This window comes from Lutjanus erythropterus, chromosome 7 (assembly GCF_056507025.1).
Source record: "Lutjanus erythropterus isolate fLutEry1 chromosome 7, fLutEry1.hap2, whole genome shotgun sequence".
In the NCBI taxonomy this organism is placed as follows: Eukaryota; Metazoa; Chordata; class Actinopteri; order Lutjaniformes; family Lutjanidae; genus Lutjanus; species Lutjanus erythropterus.
In genome coordinates this window covers 3,773,052-3,789,504 of record NC_139323.1, presented here as the reverse complement: position 1 = coordinate 3,789,504, position 16,453 = coordinate 3,773,052, and the positions used below count along the sequence as shown (strand labels likewise).

General features: G+C 39.0%; 1 protein-coding gene across 1 annotated transcript; it reads right to left on the bottom strand.

The window, feature by feature from the left end:
- lmnb2 (lamin B2) lies at positions 1-15,466 on the bottom strand. Its single transcript, XM_084722408.1, has 13 exons — positions 15,047-15,466; positions 8,315-8,451; positions 8,010-8,166; positions 6,342-6,467; positions 5,414-5,512; positions 4,726-4,797; positions 4,426-4,551; positions 4,097-4,317; positions 3,620-3,848; positions 3,149-3,256; positions 2,309-2,428; positions 2,070-2,147; positions 1-1,050 (listed from the first exon to the last, which is right to left on the bottom strand). The coding sequence occupies exons 1-13, from the start codon at positions 15,257-15,259 to the stop codon at positions 1,015-1,017; spliced, it is 1,722 nt and encodes a 573-aa protein (XP_084578534.1). The 5' UTR covers positions 15,260-15,466; the 3' UTR covers positions 1-1,014.
- Between the last annotated feature and the right edge of the window lie 987 nt (positions 15,467-16,453).

Genomic DNA, 16,453 nt, shown 5'->3' with positions numbered 1-16,453 from the left:
TAACACAATAACACTGGACTTTTATTGTGAAGAATTTACAGGGAGTTCAGTGTTTATTTGCTGTTTTGACTCGAGCTAAGCTGCTCGTGTTCAGTTAAAGACACGCCCTCAAGCAGGTAGTCCTGTTGTAATGGAAATGCAAATCCCTGCCGTGCTGGGCTGACGTGCCGAGACAAACTGAGTCAAGACAAGTCAGCACATGTGCATGGAAAAGGGGTACATGTGTAGTGGTCTCAGCCCTGTAGGCCAACACTCGCCACTTGGCTGCAAAGCAGCAGTGGATTTGGTAGTTAATTTTAGGGAAATGTGTTCCAACACGACTGTACAAGAACACATCAGTTAAACATCTTTCTGACCTATCCCTAATTTCAACTGTCTTCAAAGGAATATATAAATTAAAAAAACAGAGGAACATGCAGCAGGGAAAAATCTATCTGGGTAATCAAACTCTTAAAGACCTCTTGTTCAGAAAGGTCTCCACTTCGGAGGGAAAAAACAGCTCCAACATTCAGTCAAAAGTTACTCATCATTTGTTCAACATTAAAGTTATTAATAATTATGTCTGTGGCCATTTGGCCGAGGTCCTTTATCTCAAATAACAGGTTCTTTTAGTTGACGTGTGTGCAATCGTTCCACATTGTGTTCTACTGAGCATGAAGGATGAATGACAGCCAGTGGAATGAATCAACATGTAAAGCAGTATTAATAGGGCTGGAAGTATTTAGCCGCAGCCCTGCAGTTTGACTGAATATTTGGATCCAACATCTCTGCATGATCCACAGACATCAGCATTGCTAGTAATATTTAAGAAAATTATTTATATTAAAGCAGGTCCAGAAATGTGGAGGCCAGGGCAGTACAAACAAGTCCATTAGTCCAAAAATTCTGAAATTGTCTTGAACAATGAAAACACCAAATGATGAGGCGACGGACAGGATCATATCTGAGTGGCTCTAGAGAAAAAAAAATTCATATAAGGGGGGAAGTAGAAGCGATCAACGGGACAGGAAGGCCTCACATGATGGCACATTCTCTGGACGCCACCTTGCCCTGCAGGAGAAACAAAAAGGTTCAGATTAGCTGTTTATGACATACTTTTATTCACTTTAAAAACAAGAAACATTTATAATAATTAGATTCATAAATAATAAGATCCCAGGGGGCTGTATTCACAAAGCTGCCTGGTACAAAGAGCTGCTGCTAGAGATGAAATCGAAGATTCTTAGAATTACAACATTTTCTAAGAACTTCCTCTTAAAATTAAGAGAAGACCCTGGCAAAGATAAGTTATTCACAAAGCATCTTAGACCGTAAAAGAGCTTCTAAGGTGAAAAAATGTTATTACTAGAGTCAAAACATTCTACAAACACTGAATGACAGCAAGCTTTCTCAGCTCAGCTCTTGTCCACCAGTACAGAGACTGACCTCTGGTGGTGAATGCTGCACACTATACATCACCTCAATACAGCATCTCAGTATCAGTTTAAATAGAAAAAGGAACGTGTATTTTTGACAGTATTGAAAATTACATTGTTGGATTTCAAAATTCTCTGGTATACTGTAATAACTTTATACTGCTCAATCCTATTACCTTTCACTGAGAAAAGGAACCGAAACACAGTGAAACAAAATATCCTATCGCAGGTGTCATGAGGAAGAGATTCAGACACAGGACACCCAAGACCACTACATCAGTGTGGCAGCATGTGAGCGTAAACAGATTTTAAACAGATTGCATTTCTTACAGTGTGCAATTAACACAAAGTCAAACAATCCCTGTGGATTCTGACTGACCCAGCAAATTTGACCAATCATAGCACCCTGTGAGATCAAACAATCATAACAGTTCCCTACCTACCTCAAAACATTGCAACTTGCATTGCATTTTATTTCTATTTTAGAAAAGCTGCCATGAAGTCAGGCATTTTAGGCTGACACAATCCCCAAAAAAGCTCACAAAATCATTGAGGGACTAAAATATGTAACCAACAAACAACAGAAAAACAGAACAAGTCTGGAGCAAGTAAAAGGTGGACACTAACACTAGAAAGGAAACCAGTTCTACTTACCGTTTGTTCCACATCCTCTTCCTCCTCTCCATTCTCGACCTCTACCTGAGTCTTGGTTACACTCCTCCTGGCCACCTCCTGCAGGACAGTCAGTTAGGACATGAGTCACAACACAAACAGCAAACTGTGGAGCTCAAGTGGCCTCAACAAGAACAACAGACCAGACGAATATAACATGCAGGTCTGCAACCAATCAAGCACATTTAAATTTAGAATGAGTCACGTGTTGATGTGTTTACCTCGCCATCAGCGTTGAACAAAGCAGTGACTATGTCATTTCCTGTGCCCCAGGAAGCCTGGCTCTTCCACAACAAGTCAGAGGGCGGACTGTGGGCCACGCCAGCATCAGCAGACCACACCTGAACACACAGCACCGGAAAGGTTGTCAATCAGCATCCGTTACAAACACTGTTACTCTGGATAGATCAAATATTAATCAATAATACACTACTGCCACATTTTGCTACTTCACACTGTGACTTTCAAACCACACAGTTTACATTAAAATGACAAACACATTCCACAACTTTCCCAGTCCCCGTCCCATCTTGTTTAAAATATGTTGCTGCATGAAATTCAGAATAAATATATATTTACAAAAATCAGTGATGTTAACAAGGTAACACATTAAATGTTTTTTTTTATAGTTTCCAACTGAGTAGAGTATATTTTAAAAAAGGATCTGCAATTTATCACATTCTTTTTAATTTGTTTTACGCAGCATCCCAACTTTTTTGGAATCGGGGTTGTACACAGAATGAATTTGCTTCTATGTATATTTACTGACCCCCACAGTCAGCAGGGTAAGTCTCAGTTTACCCAATCACTAACAACAAGATCATTTTGTGTTTACTTTGATCAGTGGCACTATTTCATTTCCAATTGGATTAGGAGTGAAGAAATATTTTGTGCAAGTTTTGGAGGAACTGAACCTTTAAGCTTGGATTTTTTTTAAAAAAATGATACACGCAAAGCATATTTAATAAAATAAGAATCTTCATGAAACCCTTGAAGAAAAGCAAGTCCCCTTGATACTGAAAACAGGACACACACACTGCCTTCTACTTAATTTTACTCACCGTGACTGACTGTCCAGCCTTGAGGACAAACTTTGGGGAGAACTTGTAGACGACCTCCTCCCCGTCGTCAACCTGTCTCTTCAACCTCCAGTTGCCCAAAGGCTGGTCCTACAAAACAGAAGACGGTGGAACAAAAAAGTAAGGAATCTCTTAACACCAAAACCACTGATCCTCATACACACATTTCACTGAACTTATAATCAGTGTTTTATGGAAGCACGTTTTTTATGAGATAGAGTCAGAATTTGAGATCAAAAATACAAGATAGTCAGAATTATGATAAAAAGACGACATTATGAGGAAAAGCCAAAAACGTCAGAATTTGAGATAAAAGGTCTGATTTATGCAAAAAGTTGAAATTATGAGATAAAAAGTTGTGATTATATAATAATTTTAACTTTTTATCTCCTGAGTTATGACTTGTATAGACTAGAAATGTGGCATTTCCAGCCTTGGTCCAGTCTAACAGACCTGCTCAGTATCATTGGTCAGTGTGACTGCGTTTCCGTCCATGTCAGTGGGTGAGATGGTGACCGCTCCGCTGGCTGTGGCCTCCTCCGACACCAGCAGCTGGCCCTCTCCTCTCTCCACCTCCGAGACGTCCTTAGCCTCCACTCTCTTCCTCTTGGAGGAGCGGGAGGAGGAAGATCCTGTTAACCTGGAAACAGTGACGCGAGGGGGGCTGGGGGACAGCTTCAGTCTGAAAAAAGCACACCAGGTTATGGTTAACCACTACGCCATGACACAGCAGGGTCTGAGGTCAGCACAGAGTCATAGTCACCTCCTACCCTTCAAATGACAAACTGACAACAGCCACTATTCAAAAAGAAATGATCCAGCCTTGATCCGACTTTCATTTACAACATTCAGCTGTTTGACTCTGCAGTAGCATGTATTCCAGGTCCATATGTGTGTGTGTGTGTGTGTGTGTGTGTGTGTGTGTTGTACCTGTGCTCCTCTCCCTCCAGCAGCTTCCTGTATGCATTGATCTCCATATCTAAGGCGAGCTTGACGTCCAGCAGCTCCTGGTATTCACTGAGCTGAGCATTCATCCTCTCTCTCAGCTCACTCATCTCTTGTTCTTTTCCTTCAATGGCGCGGCGGTGCTTGTCTCTCTCTGCTGACAGAATTTCCTCCAGCTCTCTGATGCGATCCTCAGAGGCAGCCACCTACAAACACACACACCCAACCAGAATAACCGTCGGTTAGCTGACTGGCGTTACAATTCATGCAGCTGAAATGAGTTATGAGAGTTATGTCTGTAGAGTGAGCAGTACCTGTTTCTGCAGGGCGTTGAGCTGATATCCAAGGCTCTCAATTCTCATACGGGACTCCTGCAGCTCCTCCCTGGCTGTGAGCATCGCCTTGTCATTATTCTCGGAGGACACCTTGGCATTGTCCAACTAGAGGGAGACAGAGTTTGTGTGAGAAAGGTTCTCTGTGCGTCTTCCAGCAGCATGAAGCTGAATCGGCTGCTTCTCAGCCTGAGGACAGCTGACTTCAATGGGGAAAAATTGGAACTTGAGGACACTGGACAACACAACTAAAGACAAAAGGAAAACTTATTTGTGTCTCACCTTGGCCTTGAAGGTTTGCTCCAGTTCTTCCTTGTAAAGAGAGACTTGCTCATCATGTTGCTTCCTCAGGTCCTGGTGGGATCACACAAACCAGATTAATGCTAATCCTAAAGGAAACTTTGTAAACTATTAATTTTCGCTCACAACCATCAAATAATTCTGTGAAAAATGCAAAAAATAGGATGAAATGTTTTTTTATTTAAATAGAGACCTAGAAAACTCAAGTTCATGACAACTGAATACTTTTTACAGACTAGTGTTTGTTAAATTAAACTGAATAGATTTAAACCTTTCTAGGAGTTGCAAACACTGTTGAATGGATTGTTGTCATATTGTGGGTGAATGTGTTTACTGGCCCAATCAAACATGATCATATTTTGTGGTAATGTGGACGTGCAATTAGCTGGTCATAGCCACAGTGTAGTACTGTTACATATGTAAAGCACACAGCAGCAACACTGGTGAAAAGCATCACCTATTTTGCAATGAGACCTTCACTGATGACATTCATTGCTTTGCATTTCTGACTGAATGTTGTTCTTGTCAAGCAATCAACCGTTCATATATTCATAAACCACATATTTACATTCTTTTCACTGATGTTATTTTATATTCACATATATATTGTTTCTATCACCCAGCCCTATCACAGACATGACAGCTGCTGTAAATTCATCCCTTAACATACCTGTAAGGCTTGTGCCAGTTTGAACTCGTAGTCCTGTCTGACTCCAGAGTCCACCTCCACTATCCTCTGCTCCTGTCGACGGCGAGACTCACGCACCTCCTGAACACCGGGAGAAAGATGAGAGAAGTTCTCAATGCCACAGACATGTCACATGTTTGATCTTTTAAAACAATTCTTCTGCTTTGGATGCAGATGTGACTATTAGTAAATACTATCCTGAATATAACAATAGTTAATCAACAGCAGTATGTAACTGTTCTTTTCTTTCTTTCTTTTTATTTTTTTTTTTACTTTTGAGCAGCCATTGATTGGGCTGGTTTGGGCTGCCATTAATTGGGCTGGTTTTAACCACACAAACTGAGCAGTTATTGATCCTTTTGTCTCTTTGGCTACCTCAAGAGGGAATTACTCATTATTTTCTACACTATTAATTAGAAAAGTAACTGCTTTAGGGCTGCCCTCTAAAAGTTGAAGATTCAAATCATCAGTTGAAGAGCCCTCAGTTGACTGAGATTCTTCCAGTTGAGCATTTGTTTCTTTCCCTTTGTCAGTCAGTGTGCATTACAAAAACAGAATAAAACAGATGGAAGCTCCGTTGGTCTGTTGATTTTTTAACTGAACTACAGGAACATTTTTACTTTCTCTGACTGTAAAATTTGAATGTTTTCACACCACAGATGATGACAAAAAGCATTAAAATGCAAGTCTTACTGGTTAAACTGACACAGGAATTTAGTGATACACTGAACAACAACAAAAAACAACTAATGAATTGTTAAGCATGGGTATTAGACAGCAAAAACTTATTCAGCTGGGGAAAAAAAAAAAAAAAAAACTTAGTTGGGGACTGGTTGATTAGTTGATCACCGCAATAATGATTTGTGGCAGTCCTACACACACGTCATCTCCTTTCATACACACTGGTTACCTCTTCAAACATGCTCTTCCTGAATTCCAGCTCTTCACTCAGTGATTGACAGCGGTTCTCCAAGTCTACACGCATCAGTGTCTCTGCCTCCAGCTGGCGCTTAGCAACAGCATGGCTGTCCTCTGCCTATACATCAACACACCATGAGAAACATTAGCACATAGGCAGCTCAACAGAAGATTAACTGACTGACCCAACATGGACAAGTTGTGGCAGAAAACACTGACATGTCTGGCTAACAGTCCTCTCTTTGGGTTTGTTTTTTAAATGTATGGTTTGTGCACCTTTATTTAAATCAAATTCAAGCACCTTTCAAACATTTTCAAGCTTTTCCAGCACTTTACAGCGGTGGTAAATGATTTGTTTACACACACACATGCTCAAAATATTTAAATCAGATGTTACTGTGATATAAATAACCAAAATAATGTTTCATGACAACTCTACAGAATGATCGATCATCACATTAATTGCCAACTTTGATAACTGATTAGCTGATGTGAGTCATTTTTAAAAAGTGTAAGTCAAAACTCTGATTTCAGCTTCTCAAATGTGAATATTTTCTGGTTTCTTTTCTGCTCTCTGACAGTAAACTGAATATTTTTGGGTTGTGACATTTGAGGATTTACAAGTATGTGTTCCACACAATTGGAGCCATTTTTCTAGTGACAAGACTGTGACAGGATTAATTAATTGATTAATCATTTTGAGATCTTTTTTAAGAAAAAAATATCTAAATTCTCTGATTTCACCTGTTGTGAAAGTAATACAATTACAATTTCAAGCAGTTTCAAGCACTTTTTCCTAAACCCAAGCACTTTTCAAACCTTGAAAACACTGCATTAAAATTCAAGCATTTTCCAGCACCTGTAAGAACCCTGCATTACTCTGAACTACTACTCCTCAATTTGGTTTGTTACTGTCCTCTGGGTGGCGCTTGAAGACACACCACTTCTTTATGCTGGGTGTCATAACCTTTTTCATCATGTGGACTATCAAATTACATAATTTCTGCAGCGCTGCAGCACCTGACAATTTTGGCATGTCGTACATACATATTGAAATCAGGAGCCTATTTTGCACCTCTGAGCTATGATAGATTAAAAATGCTTTTGCTACGGGCTTATAAAGAATACTTTCACACTGCCCTGTTGAACTACCCCTGTATTATCTCCCAACAGTTGCAATCTAACAGCTAAAATTTTAACTTTCTAGCAACTCTGTCTAGAATGATGGGTGTCCATTTCTGTCTTGACAATTAAACTAATTGTTTTATTGTCAGAACAAGTCTGAAATTTGTCTCGCCTCAAAAGGAGCTGCTATGACGCAGGACAAATTTCAAACTTGTTCTGACAAATATATAAATCAACACAATTGTATAAAGTTTTTAGTGTTTCATTAGTTATGCTTCTTCCAGGGAAATGCGTGTCTGTGCAGATCAGTTTGCCTGGGGTGGTCAGTTGTTGAATTAGTAAGAAGATTCCTGGTGTGAACACCACTTAGGACCAATATACATTCCGGTTGAGAAAGATGCTCCAAGGAGTGGTTTGATTTGATTTTAGCCTCTCTGAAGGGTACCGAAACACCACATTTTATTGAAACCAATCTCAACCTCCAGACTATTCATCACTTTCTAGTTTTCTGAACAGAACACCTCTCAGTACACACCTTAGCCAGCAAGGTATTGACATCAGCCAACTCAGAAGTCAGAGCAGCGTTCTGGCTGAGAGCTGTAGACAGAGCTGCTTCACTCTTGTTCAGCTGGCCTTCCAAACTGCTGGCCCTGGCCATCGCTGCAGCAAGATCACTGTCCTTCTTCTTGGCACTGGAACACAAGGACAGAGGAAGGAGAAGACAGTTAATGTTTCAAACTGTCCATTGATCCTGCCCTTAAAATGCTTACTTGGTCCCCAAATTAATCTGACCCCAAACAATAAGATAAGTGTGATAATTAGGTTATTGCATCAAATTACCTGCGTGTGACCTCGTCAAGCTCAGCCTGAGCCTTGCCCAGGTCTATCTGGAGCCTGGCTCTCTCTCTAGCAGTTTCATCCAAAACCCGTCGAGCATCAGCTAACTCTGCCTCGTACAGAGCCTTCAGGCCGGTCACCTAAAGAGAAAGAGACACACACATTCATTACACATGGCTAGGTGAAAAAAGACTGTTGTGGGTTGGATTTGCAGGTAGTGTTTTGAGATGTGACATCCTGGAACTACTGTGCACAGTTCTAAATTTGTTTTAAAAAATGTGGTAAAAAAAAAAAGAGAGATGCAGTAAATTCTGACTCTTATCTTCTCCAAATCTCAATCTATTACATTTCACCAGGATAATCCACTTTGAATCAATGGATGGAAGGACAAATACATTTTCCCATCATCATCCCCATGAGGAAATTAATATGTCAAAAGAGAAGTAGACAAACAAATAATGGATAAGTTTGGTTTCTCATTAAGAATCCACAATGATTCAAATCCAAGACAGGAAAGTGCACAAAATCTTAGATGACAATGACTCAAATTTGGATTAAATCTGATTTCTAATGCTGTTTATGTGCTTACTATTATGTACATAAGACTAAATTACATGGATATAAGGCTATAGTGGATTTGGGTTTCCAGAGGCTTTAAATTAAAATACACATGAAACCACAAGGCAATTTTAATTCTATAATATTTATACAGTAAATACAATCAGCTAATGAAGTGTTCTCAGTGTTTCCCGCCACTCCTAAATCCTAGCCGCCACTCCTGTCACATGGATACCAGAAGTCAACGCCTATCACAGCCACATCTTGTTCACCCTGCTGCCACCTGGCAAGAGATACACAAGTATCCGCTACTGTACCACTTGATCAAATGATCAAAGAGCAGCTGTGAGACTACTTCATTTATCCTCTCCTTGTGAGTTGCACCTCATAAAATGTTATAGAACCTAGGGCTGGGCGGTATGACCCAAAATTCATATCACGGTATAAAATGAATCCCTTCACGGTAACGGTATATATCGCGGTATAAATGTCGCGGTGTAAAACTTATAACGGATGTGTTTCTGAATGGGTTTCGTAGTCCCTTAGCAAAACTAAATTGATTTGACAAGGAAAAAAAAAAAAAAAAAAAAAAAAAGCAAAGATATAATGTAATTTTTTGAGCATTTATTGTGCAGAAGAACAACAGAAGTAAGGATAGTGCCTCAGAAGTACAAAGATTAAGTGGATATTGTAAACAGTATTTCAAGTAAGAGAGGTTTTCTATAAGGCAAATGGCAAAAACGGTGAAAAGGTTCTGTAATCCTGGAAAAATCTGTAAAAAAAATACCTAAGTAAAGAATGTGAGTATTTTTTCCATCACAGCAGGTCAGTGATCAGTGTTTCAGTGACTGTGGATCAGTGAATAGTATTTTATTTATGGCGGCCCGCCACATTAAAAACATCGTCACCACTACATGATTATCTATTTTTGGAATTTCGCATTTTCACAACTCTCGCGAGATTTGTGTTCGTTATTTCTACTAAAATGATCAAAGTCGCGCGATCTTTCGCGGGTCTAGGGTTCCCTTTTAGACACGACCCTCTCTGTGTCTCTGTAAAACTACAGACAGCAGACTGTCTGTAAACAGCACGATGTTACACTCTGAAGTTTCACACAAAAACTTTATTTGTGTGGACACCCAGGTTTGGTTTGTCACCAATTTTGGCATTTTTATTTTTTAATCAGTCCGAGAGGACGACGGTATCAGTGATTGATAAGTGATCAGTCTGTCCTCCTCTCCTCCCTCACCTGTTCACTCTGCTGTGAGAAGGTCTGAAAGTTTCTCACAGAGAAACACAGACTCTCCTGTTTTACGTATAGGCCTCCTTATACAGTTGTTTAATTTTATAAGTGCATCTGGTTGGTGTCGATGTCATAGTTTCTGCTGTAATAAACTCCGTCATTAACAACAGTCTCCTCCACACGCAGCTTCTCTGCAGTTGGTGTGTGTGTTTCCTGATCAGATAAACCAGCGCAGGAAAGACTAGAAAAGTTGCGCCAGTTAAAATAGAAGCGTCCCGTAAAAAAAATCAATCTATTATTAGTTTAATGGTTATAGGTCCGGGTCCGTATAGGACGGCATCTGGGTCTTTGTTGGCGGTCACAGTTACTCCACACATCTTGGAGATGACAATATTCTGCTCAACATCCGACATTTTAAACCTGAACCACGTCAAAATCACGGATGTAGCACCGTTTTTTTTAACAGCCCCTCCGCCGTTACCGTGCTTGCAGCCATTTTCACACAGAGACAGGTGCGATGACGTCATCGACGGTATGACGGGAGAGCGCAAATCTCTACCGTGGCCAAATTTGTACCGTTTCTACTGTCATACCGTGTATACCACGCAGCCCTAATACAAACCTGTGTTTTATTTTAAGTGCCTTGTACTTGTTTTTCTTCCTGTCACTGATAAGGCACCATCTGTGGTTATTCCAACCAGGTTAACCTACCAAACCAGCATAGATCATTGTGTTGCATAACCACTAAAGTGCATCTTTGACTCTAGTTCTACCACACACTGCAATCAAATTAAGCAGCGCCATCACTTCATATTTAAGGAATATAGCGAGGTGAGCACCATCACTTAGATCAGTGCCTATAAAGATGCTTTATAACACCAGATCATAAAGGTCATCAGATAACTCAGTGATCTGACTGACCGTTTTAGAATAATACTTCCTCCTGTGGGCAAAGGATACAACAGCCTACACACTATAATCGCTCATAAATTGTCCTTCAGGAAAAAGGCTTCAGAGGTCTGTCATCAGCTCACTCACCACACAGGTGGGACTTGTAGCTGAGATAATAACTGTCCATAGCCTGTTGCATTATTAAAGACCTGCACCAGTACAGAGTTGTGGATCATGACAGATGATTCACCCTTCAACAGAAAGAGAATCATGAGACAGATGTTCTCCAACACTGGAAACATGACATTAGTAACTTATTATTATTATTATTATTATTATTATTATTATTGTTATTATTATTCTCACACAAGCAGAAGACTGTAATGCATTTTCAAATTATAACTTAACTTTTTTAACTAAAACTATGATGTACTTGTCCACACTTTTCTCTTTTTTTTTTGTTTGGTCGGACATAATCATCATCAAGACCAGTTGGTCCAGTTACCGGTTATGCTTTATGTATATTGCAATTCAGCAGACTTAAGATGCGAATGGTTTGGCATGCAGTGCACTGAAGTATGGCTGTGTTCAGTCAGACAACAGCCTTCCATGAAAAATCATCAACATTCACACATTAATTTGAATGTGAGACCACGGCAATAATAGAAAAAATGTAGGGTCATGCAAAAAAGGTGAACCTGGTTTAACTTTTGCAACAACACAATGCACGTTACATTTCTGGTGTAAGTTGCAATGAAAGACAAAATGATCGATGATAACTTTTGAGTTGTACAACCCTCTCACAGCATTATAAACCATTGTGCAGCTGTTACATCTTTGAATTTATGGATGTGTATATTAAACCAACCTTTCTGAATCATATTTAACCAGAAACAAGTAAACACAGACTCGGGTTGTTTTAGGTCTGAACTAGATGTGTGCCATATTGTATCATTCAAAATATATCAGCATAATGTTTTTCATGATAAACGATTCAGACAGGGATAATGGCAATATTAGAAGGATGGCTGAAAGTGAAAGAGTGAAAGTATTTTCTGGACCTGAAAAAAGTGCATATTTTCTATTTATTTAACATGGGATTGTGTGTTTCTTATACTATACTGAACTGACATTACTTTCATAGATTTCCACCCAAATAAAAACGAAAATAAAAATGTCTGGATAAAAACAATTTGACCATTAAAATAAGACTATATGCAAATACTCCTGCATAATATGCAGGTACAAGCTGCCCTTGTTTACTTGTTTAAAAATTGTGTGTTTTGATTCAGGTTTATTTCTCCACACAGCACATAAGGGATAATGTACAGTAAGCAGGATGACTGAAGACTCCTGCATCATCCTGTGGGATTGATTTCACAATAATGACCTGCTCACTGTAAATTATCCTGCCTATTACATGGTTACTTACAAAAAAGGGCACATTTATGTGACACAAAATATTAATTTTAAAATGACTTTATGGCTTTATTTAATTAATTAAAAATAATTTATTTTAAAATTATTTTAGTAATTTTACTAAAATTTTATTGTCTATGAGCAGAACTGTTTCCATAGCAACGGTCTGTTCTTCAAAACAATGGTCTGTTATACATAGCAACCATCTGCTCTACATAGCAACAGTCTGTTCCACATAGCAACGGTCTGTTATACATAGCAATGGTCTGCTATACAGAAATAACAGACCTTAGAATGTTGTAATTGACCAATCAGAATCAACTATTTAAGAAAGCCATGTAATAAACATAGCTGAGTTACCTAGTTGAAAGAATAATGTTAGGTTCTCAAGGGGAGGTTAACCCTGAATGTGGACACACTGGACTTCTCAGCAGACATTCTATAGCTCAGATGACTGTGGCCATAACATGTCCCTACAACTTCTAGCCCACTCTTGTGACCCAACCAACGCACACAACACCCCTCAGGAGGTTTCAACTAGCGTAAGTTCTCTCACACAACCTTTGGAAAACCAGAGGGAAGAGCTTCTGGGAAACTATGGACAGCTCAGACAGTTTTCACTAACACAGCTTGTGCCCAGTTTAAGTTTTGAGCACATTTTCATTTTAAAGGAACTAGTATTTTAAAAGTGACAACCAACATTAACATTTTTTCCAAGAGAGGGTTTGATGTTATCCGTTGATGTTATATGTTATGTATTAACAGACTGCAGATTCACACTAGGCTTGTTTAAAAACACACCATTGCACAATGTCTGATGCACTCAGCAGGCTCCCTCTAGATTTAAGTCAATTTCAATGGAATCCCTTTTTTAAAAAGCTTTAACTTAAGCTATCCTTACTGACCAACACAAGCTCATGTTCCTGATATGGCAAATTAGTCATTAAGAAGCTCTGTTTATGCCCTGTTTATGGCCTCCTTCGTTTCTAAGGAAGTGGGTAAATTAAAAAAAACGTTTACGTTTCAGGCTCCTTCTGATATGAATAATTTACCAGTAAAGATCCATATCTATATCATCATTTCTCTTCTTAAAATAAATTGCCAATGATTTTAGTAATGTTTCATTGTTCTTTTACTTATTTTAAGGTTAATCATTGTTCTTTTCTTTTGATTATATACGCACTGTTCTGTTTCCCATTTGCCAATGTTTGTCTGGGACCCCCCTTAAAAACTTATTTCTTATTGTGGTAAGATAATAAACTTCTACAATCCTTCACCTGTGTTGCCAGATTAGGTGGTGTTCTACCCAGCTGGGTTGTTTTGGGTTGTTTTGAGTTGCACTGTGTGGGATAAAATGACCTTGTGTGGGTGGGGAGAATTTAGGCTGCTTTACCAGAAGTTGGGCTGGTTTTTAAATACATTAAGATACAGTATATTGAAAACTATATTCATAAATTGTACTCCTTACTTATGTGACCATATACAGTCACTCTGTACAACTGTGATATGAAATTCTTTTTATTCATTCTGATGAGAGATCTGTGGCTATCAAATCTGTATTGTCATTACAACTAGGGCTGCAACAAACGATTGTTTTCATAGTCGATTAATTAGTCGGCAATGCTCTCGATTAATTGATTAATAATTGTATGTTTTAAAACTGTGAATAATGTCAACTGGTGTTTTCTAAAGCCTAAGATGACGTCCTCAAATGCTTTGTTTTCCTCACAACCCAAAGATATTCAGTTCACTGTCAGAGAAAAGTAAAGAAACCAAAAAAAACATTCACACTGGAGAAACTAGAATCAAAGAATTTGGACTAAAAATTAGTCAAACTGATCAGTCGATTATAAAAAATTGTTGCCAATGAATTCAATAGTCAATCATTGCAGCTCTAATTATAACAGAATTTGTCATTTTGAAAAACTTACTGAAGCACAATACTATTGCAGTAGTTTCTTAATACATTTGTATTATTTATTGCAGACAATATTTGGGTTTTCTCGTCGATTTGGGCCGAATTTGAGCAGTTTGTGGACTGCAAAACATCAAACCAATGTGGCAACACTGCCCAGCACGCTTACTATCAAAACAGACTTTAGGGCGGCAGTAAACAGCACAAACTAAAATGATCTGGAGCTCTAGTGTAACGTTACTGAGATATGTTGCAGTACTTCAGGATAAAGCAGTCCATCGAGTGAAGTACACATGACACTCATAGTTCATATTGACTGGTTGGCGCGCATTAATACCCGCTCAATCCCCCCGGTGCGGTTGGTTTGAATACAGAGGAGGAAATGCTGCATCGTGTATAATTAACGTCAACTAAGTTACTACGTGAACGTAACTGCCATCTGTGTTGATCAACGGGTGCATTCGGTCGTGGACACAATATCAGTTTCCACATGTTTTAATGGCCAGTTGCCACCCATAATTAACTTACTACAACTGATGTGGGTGAATCATCGTTACTCATTTGTCAAGCACTGTAATCATGTAAAGAGTCCCTGTGAGCGACATGTGGACAGATTGTTAGCTTGATTCACGGGAGCTCAGACTTAAATCGAGTGATCCGCCGCCGCGAGGCTGTTATAACGTGGATGAGTGCAAACACTTTGACTCACCTCTCTAGTAGTCACCTCCTCTTTCTCGGACACTTTGACCATCAGCCGGTCGTTCTCCAACTCCAGCGCCCGGACGCGGTCGATATACACGGCCAGCCTGTCGTTCAGGTGCTGCAAATCCTGTTTCTCTTGCAAGCGAGAAATCCGGGTCGGGGAGAGGGGTGTAGAGGCCGCCGGCCGGCCAGCTTCACGGCTTGGAGTAGCAGTCGCCATAACGATTCTTTAACGATGCTGAGTCTGCTTCAGCACTCAGTTAGCGACAGAAAACGAACGTGTCCGCTGTGTTCGGTAAAAGACGGCAAAAAACAAGCCTATCTTTATAATTTACGACACGATGTCAATCAATGAATAGTAAGCTCATGCAGCGTCTCCGAGAGTTGCGGTGATGTGATTCCAAGATGGCCGACACCGCTATCAGAACCGCGCCAAAAGCAGAGACCGCTTCCTGTCTTGCAAAGGATGATGGGAGAATAATAGTACGTTCATGTGCTCCACGGATTTATTTCACACACTTAGCCACAATTCTTGTTAGTTTTTCTTTATGTATCCCAAAAAACAACAAGGCACTCTTCAGCCATCATCACAGTGTTAACCTCTTGGTTGAGCATGGACTACAATTTAAAGTGAAATAAGACTGCTCAAGAACAAGAAAAAATAGATAAGTAGATAAATGAATTTCTAAATGAATAAACATAAAATAAATAATAGTGAAAATGAATAAAACACAAAGGTAGTAGGGCTTATCTCAAATTAATTTATACATATTCAAATAAAGAGAATAACTAAAGAGTTTTTTTTTAATCATTCATAGTCGTCAGACTTACTTAGTAGGTCTGATTCATTCTTTTATGTGATTTAGAAAGGGTTTAGTTTTGAAATACCTGTATTTGTGTTTGAAGATTTACCTAATAATAGAATAGAAATAACGGAACCCAAATTCCGATTTTCAACAGAAATAGCTAATTTGACTCTTCTCTGTCAATGGCTTATAAACAGTCGTTCTGGAAACAATTCATAGATTGATTAAGTAAGAAAACCACAACAATACGTGGTTTAGATCATAATAGTGTTTTTGGTGTGTCATTACAAGATTTAAAAATAATAATGCACTAATAATAAAACTTAGGCGTGTTCAGGTGCATTTAAGTCGTAAAGTTGACAAAGAGAATAGGGCACTAGTTATCAGAGTTATGCTATTAAATGACATTTCTAAATTTTCATCTCATTTTTTTCCCAAGCGGTTGTTGCGTTCACATGAATTTTCCCAGAAGTGAAACCATTTTTTCCCATTATTACCATACCACATGAATGCACCATTAGAAAGAAAGAAAGAAAGAAAGAAAAGAAGACGAAAGAAAAAAATCTATTAAAACAGTGAATGTATGCAAATGTTTTTGAGTAAACTTA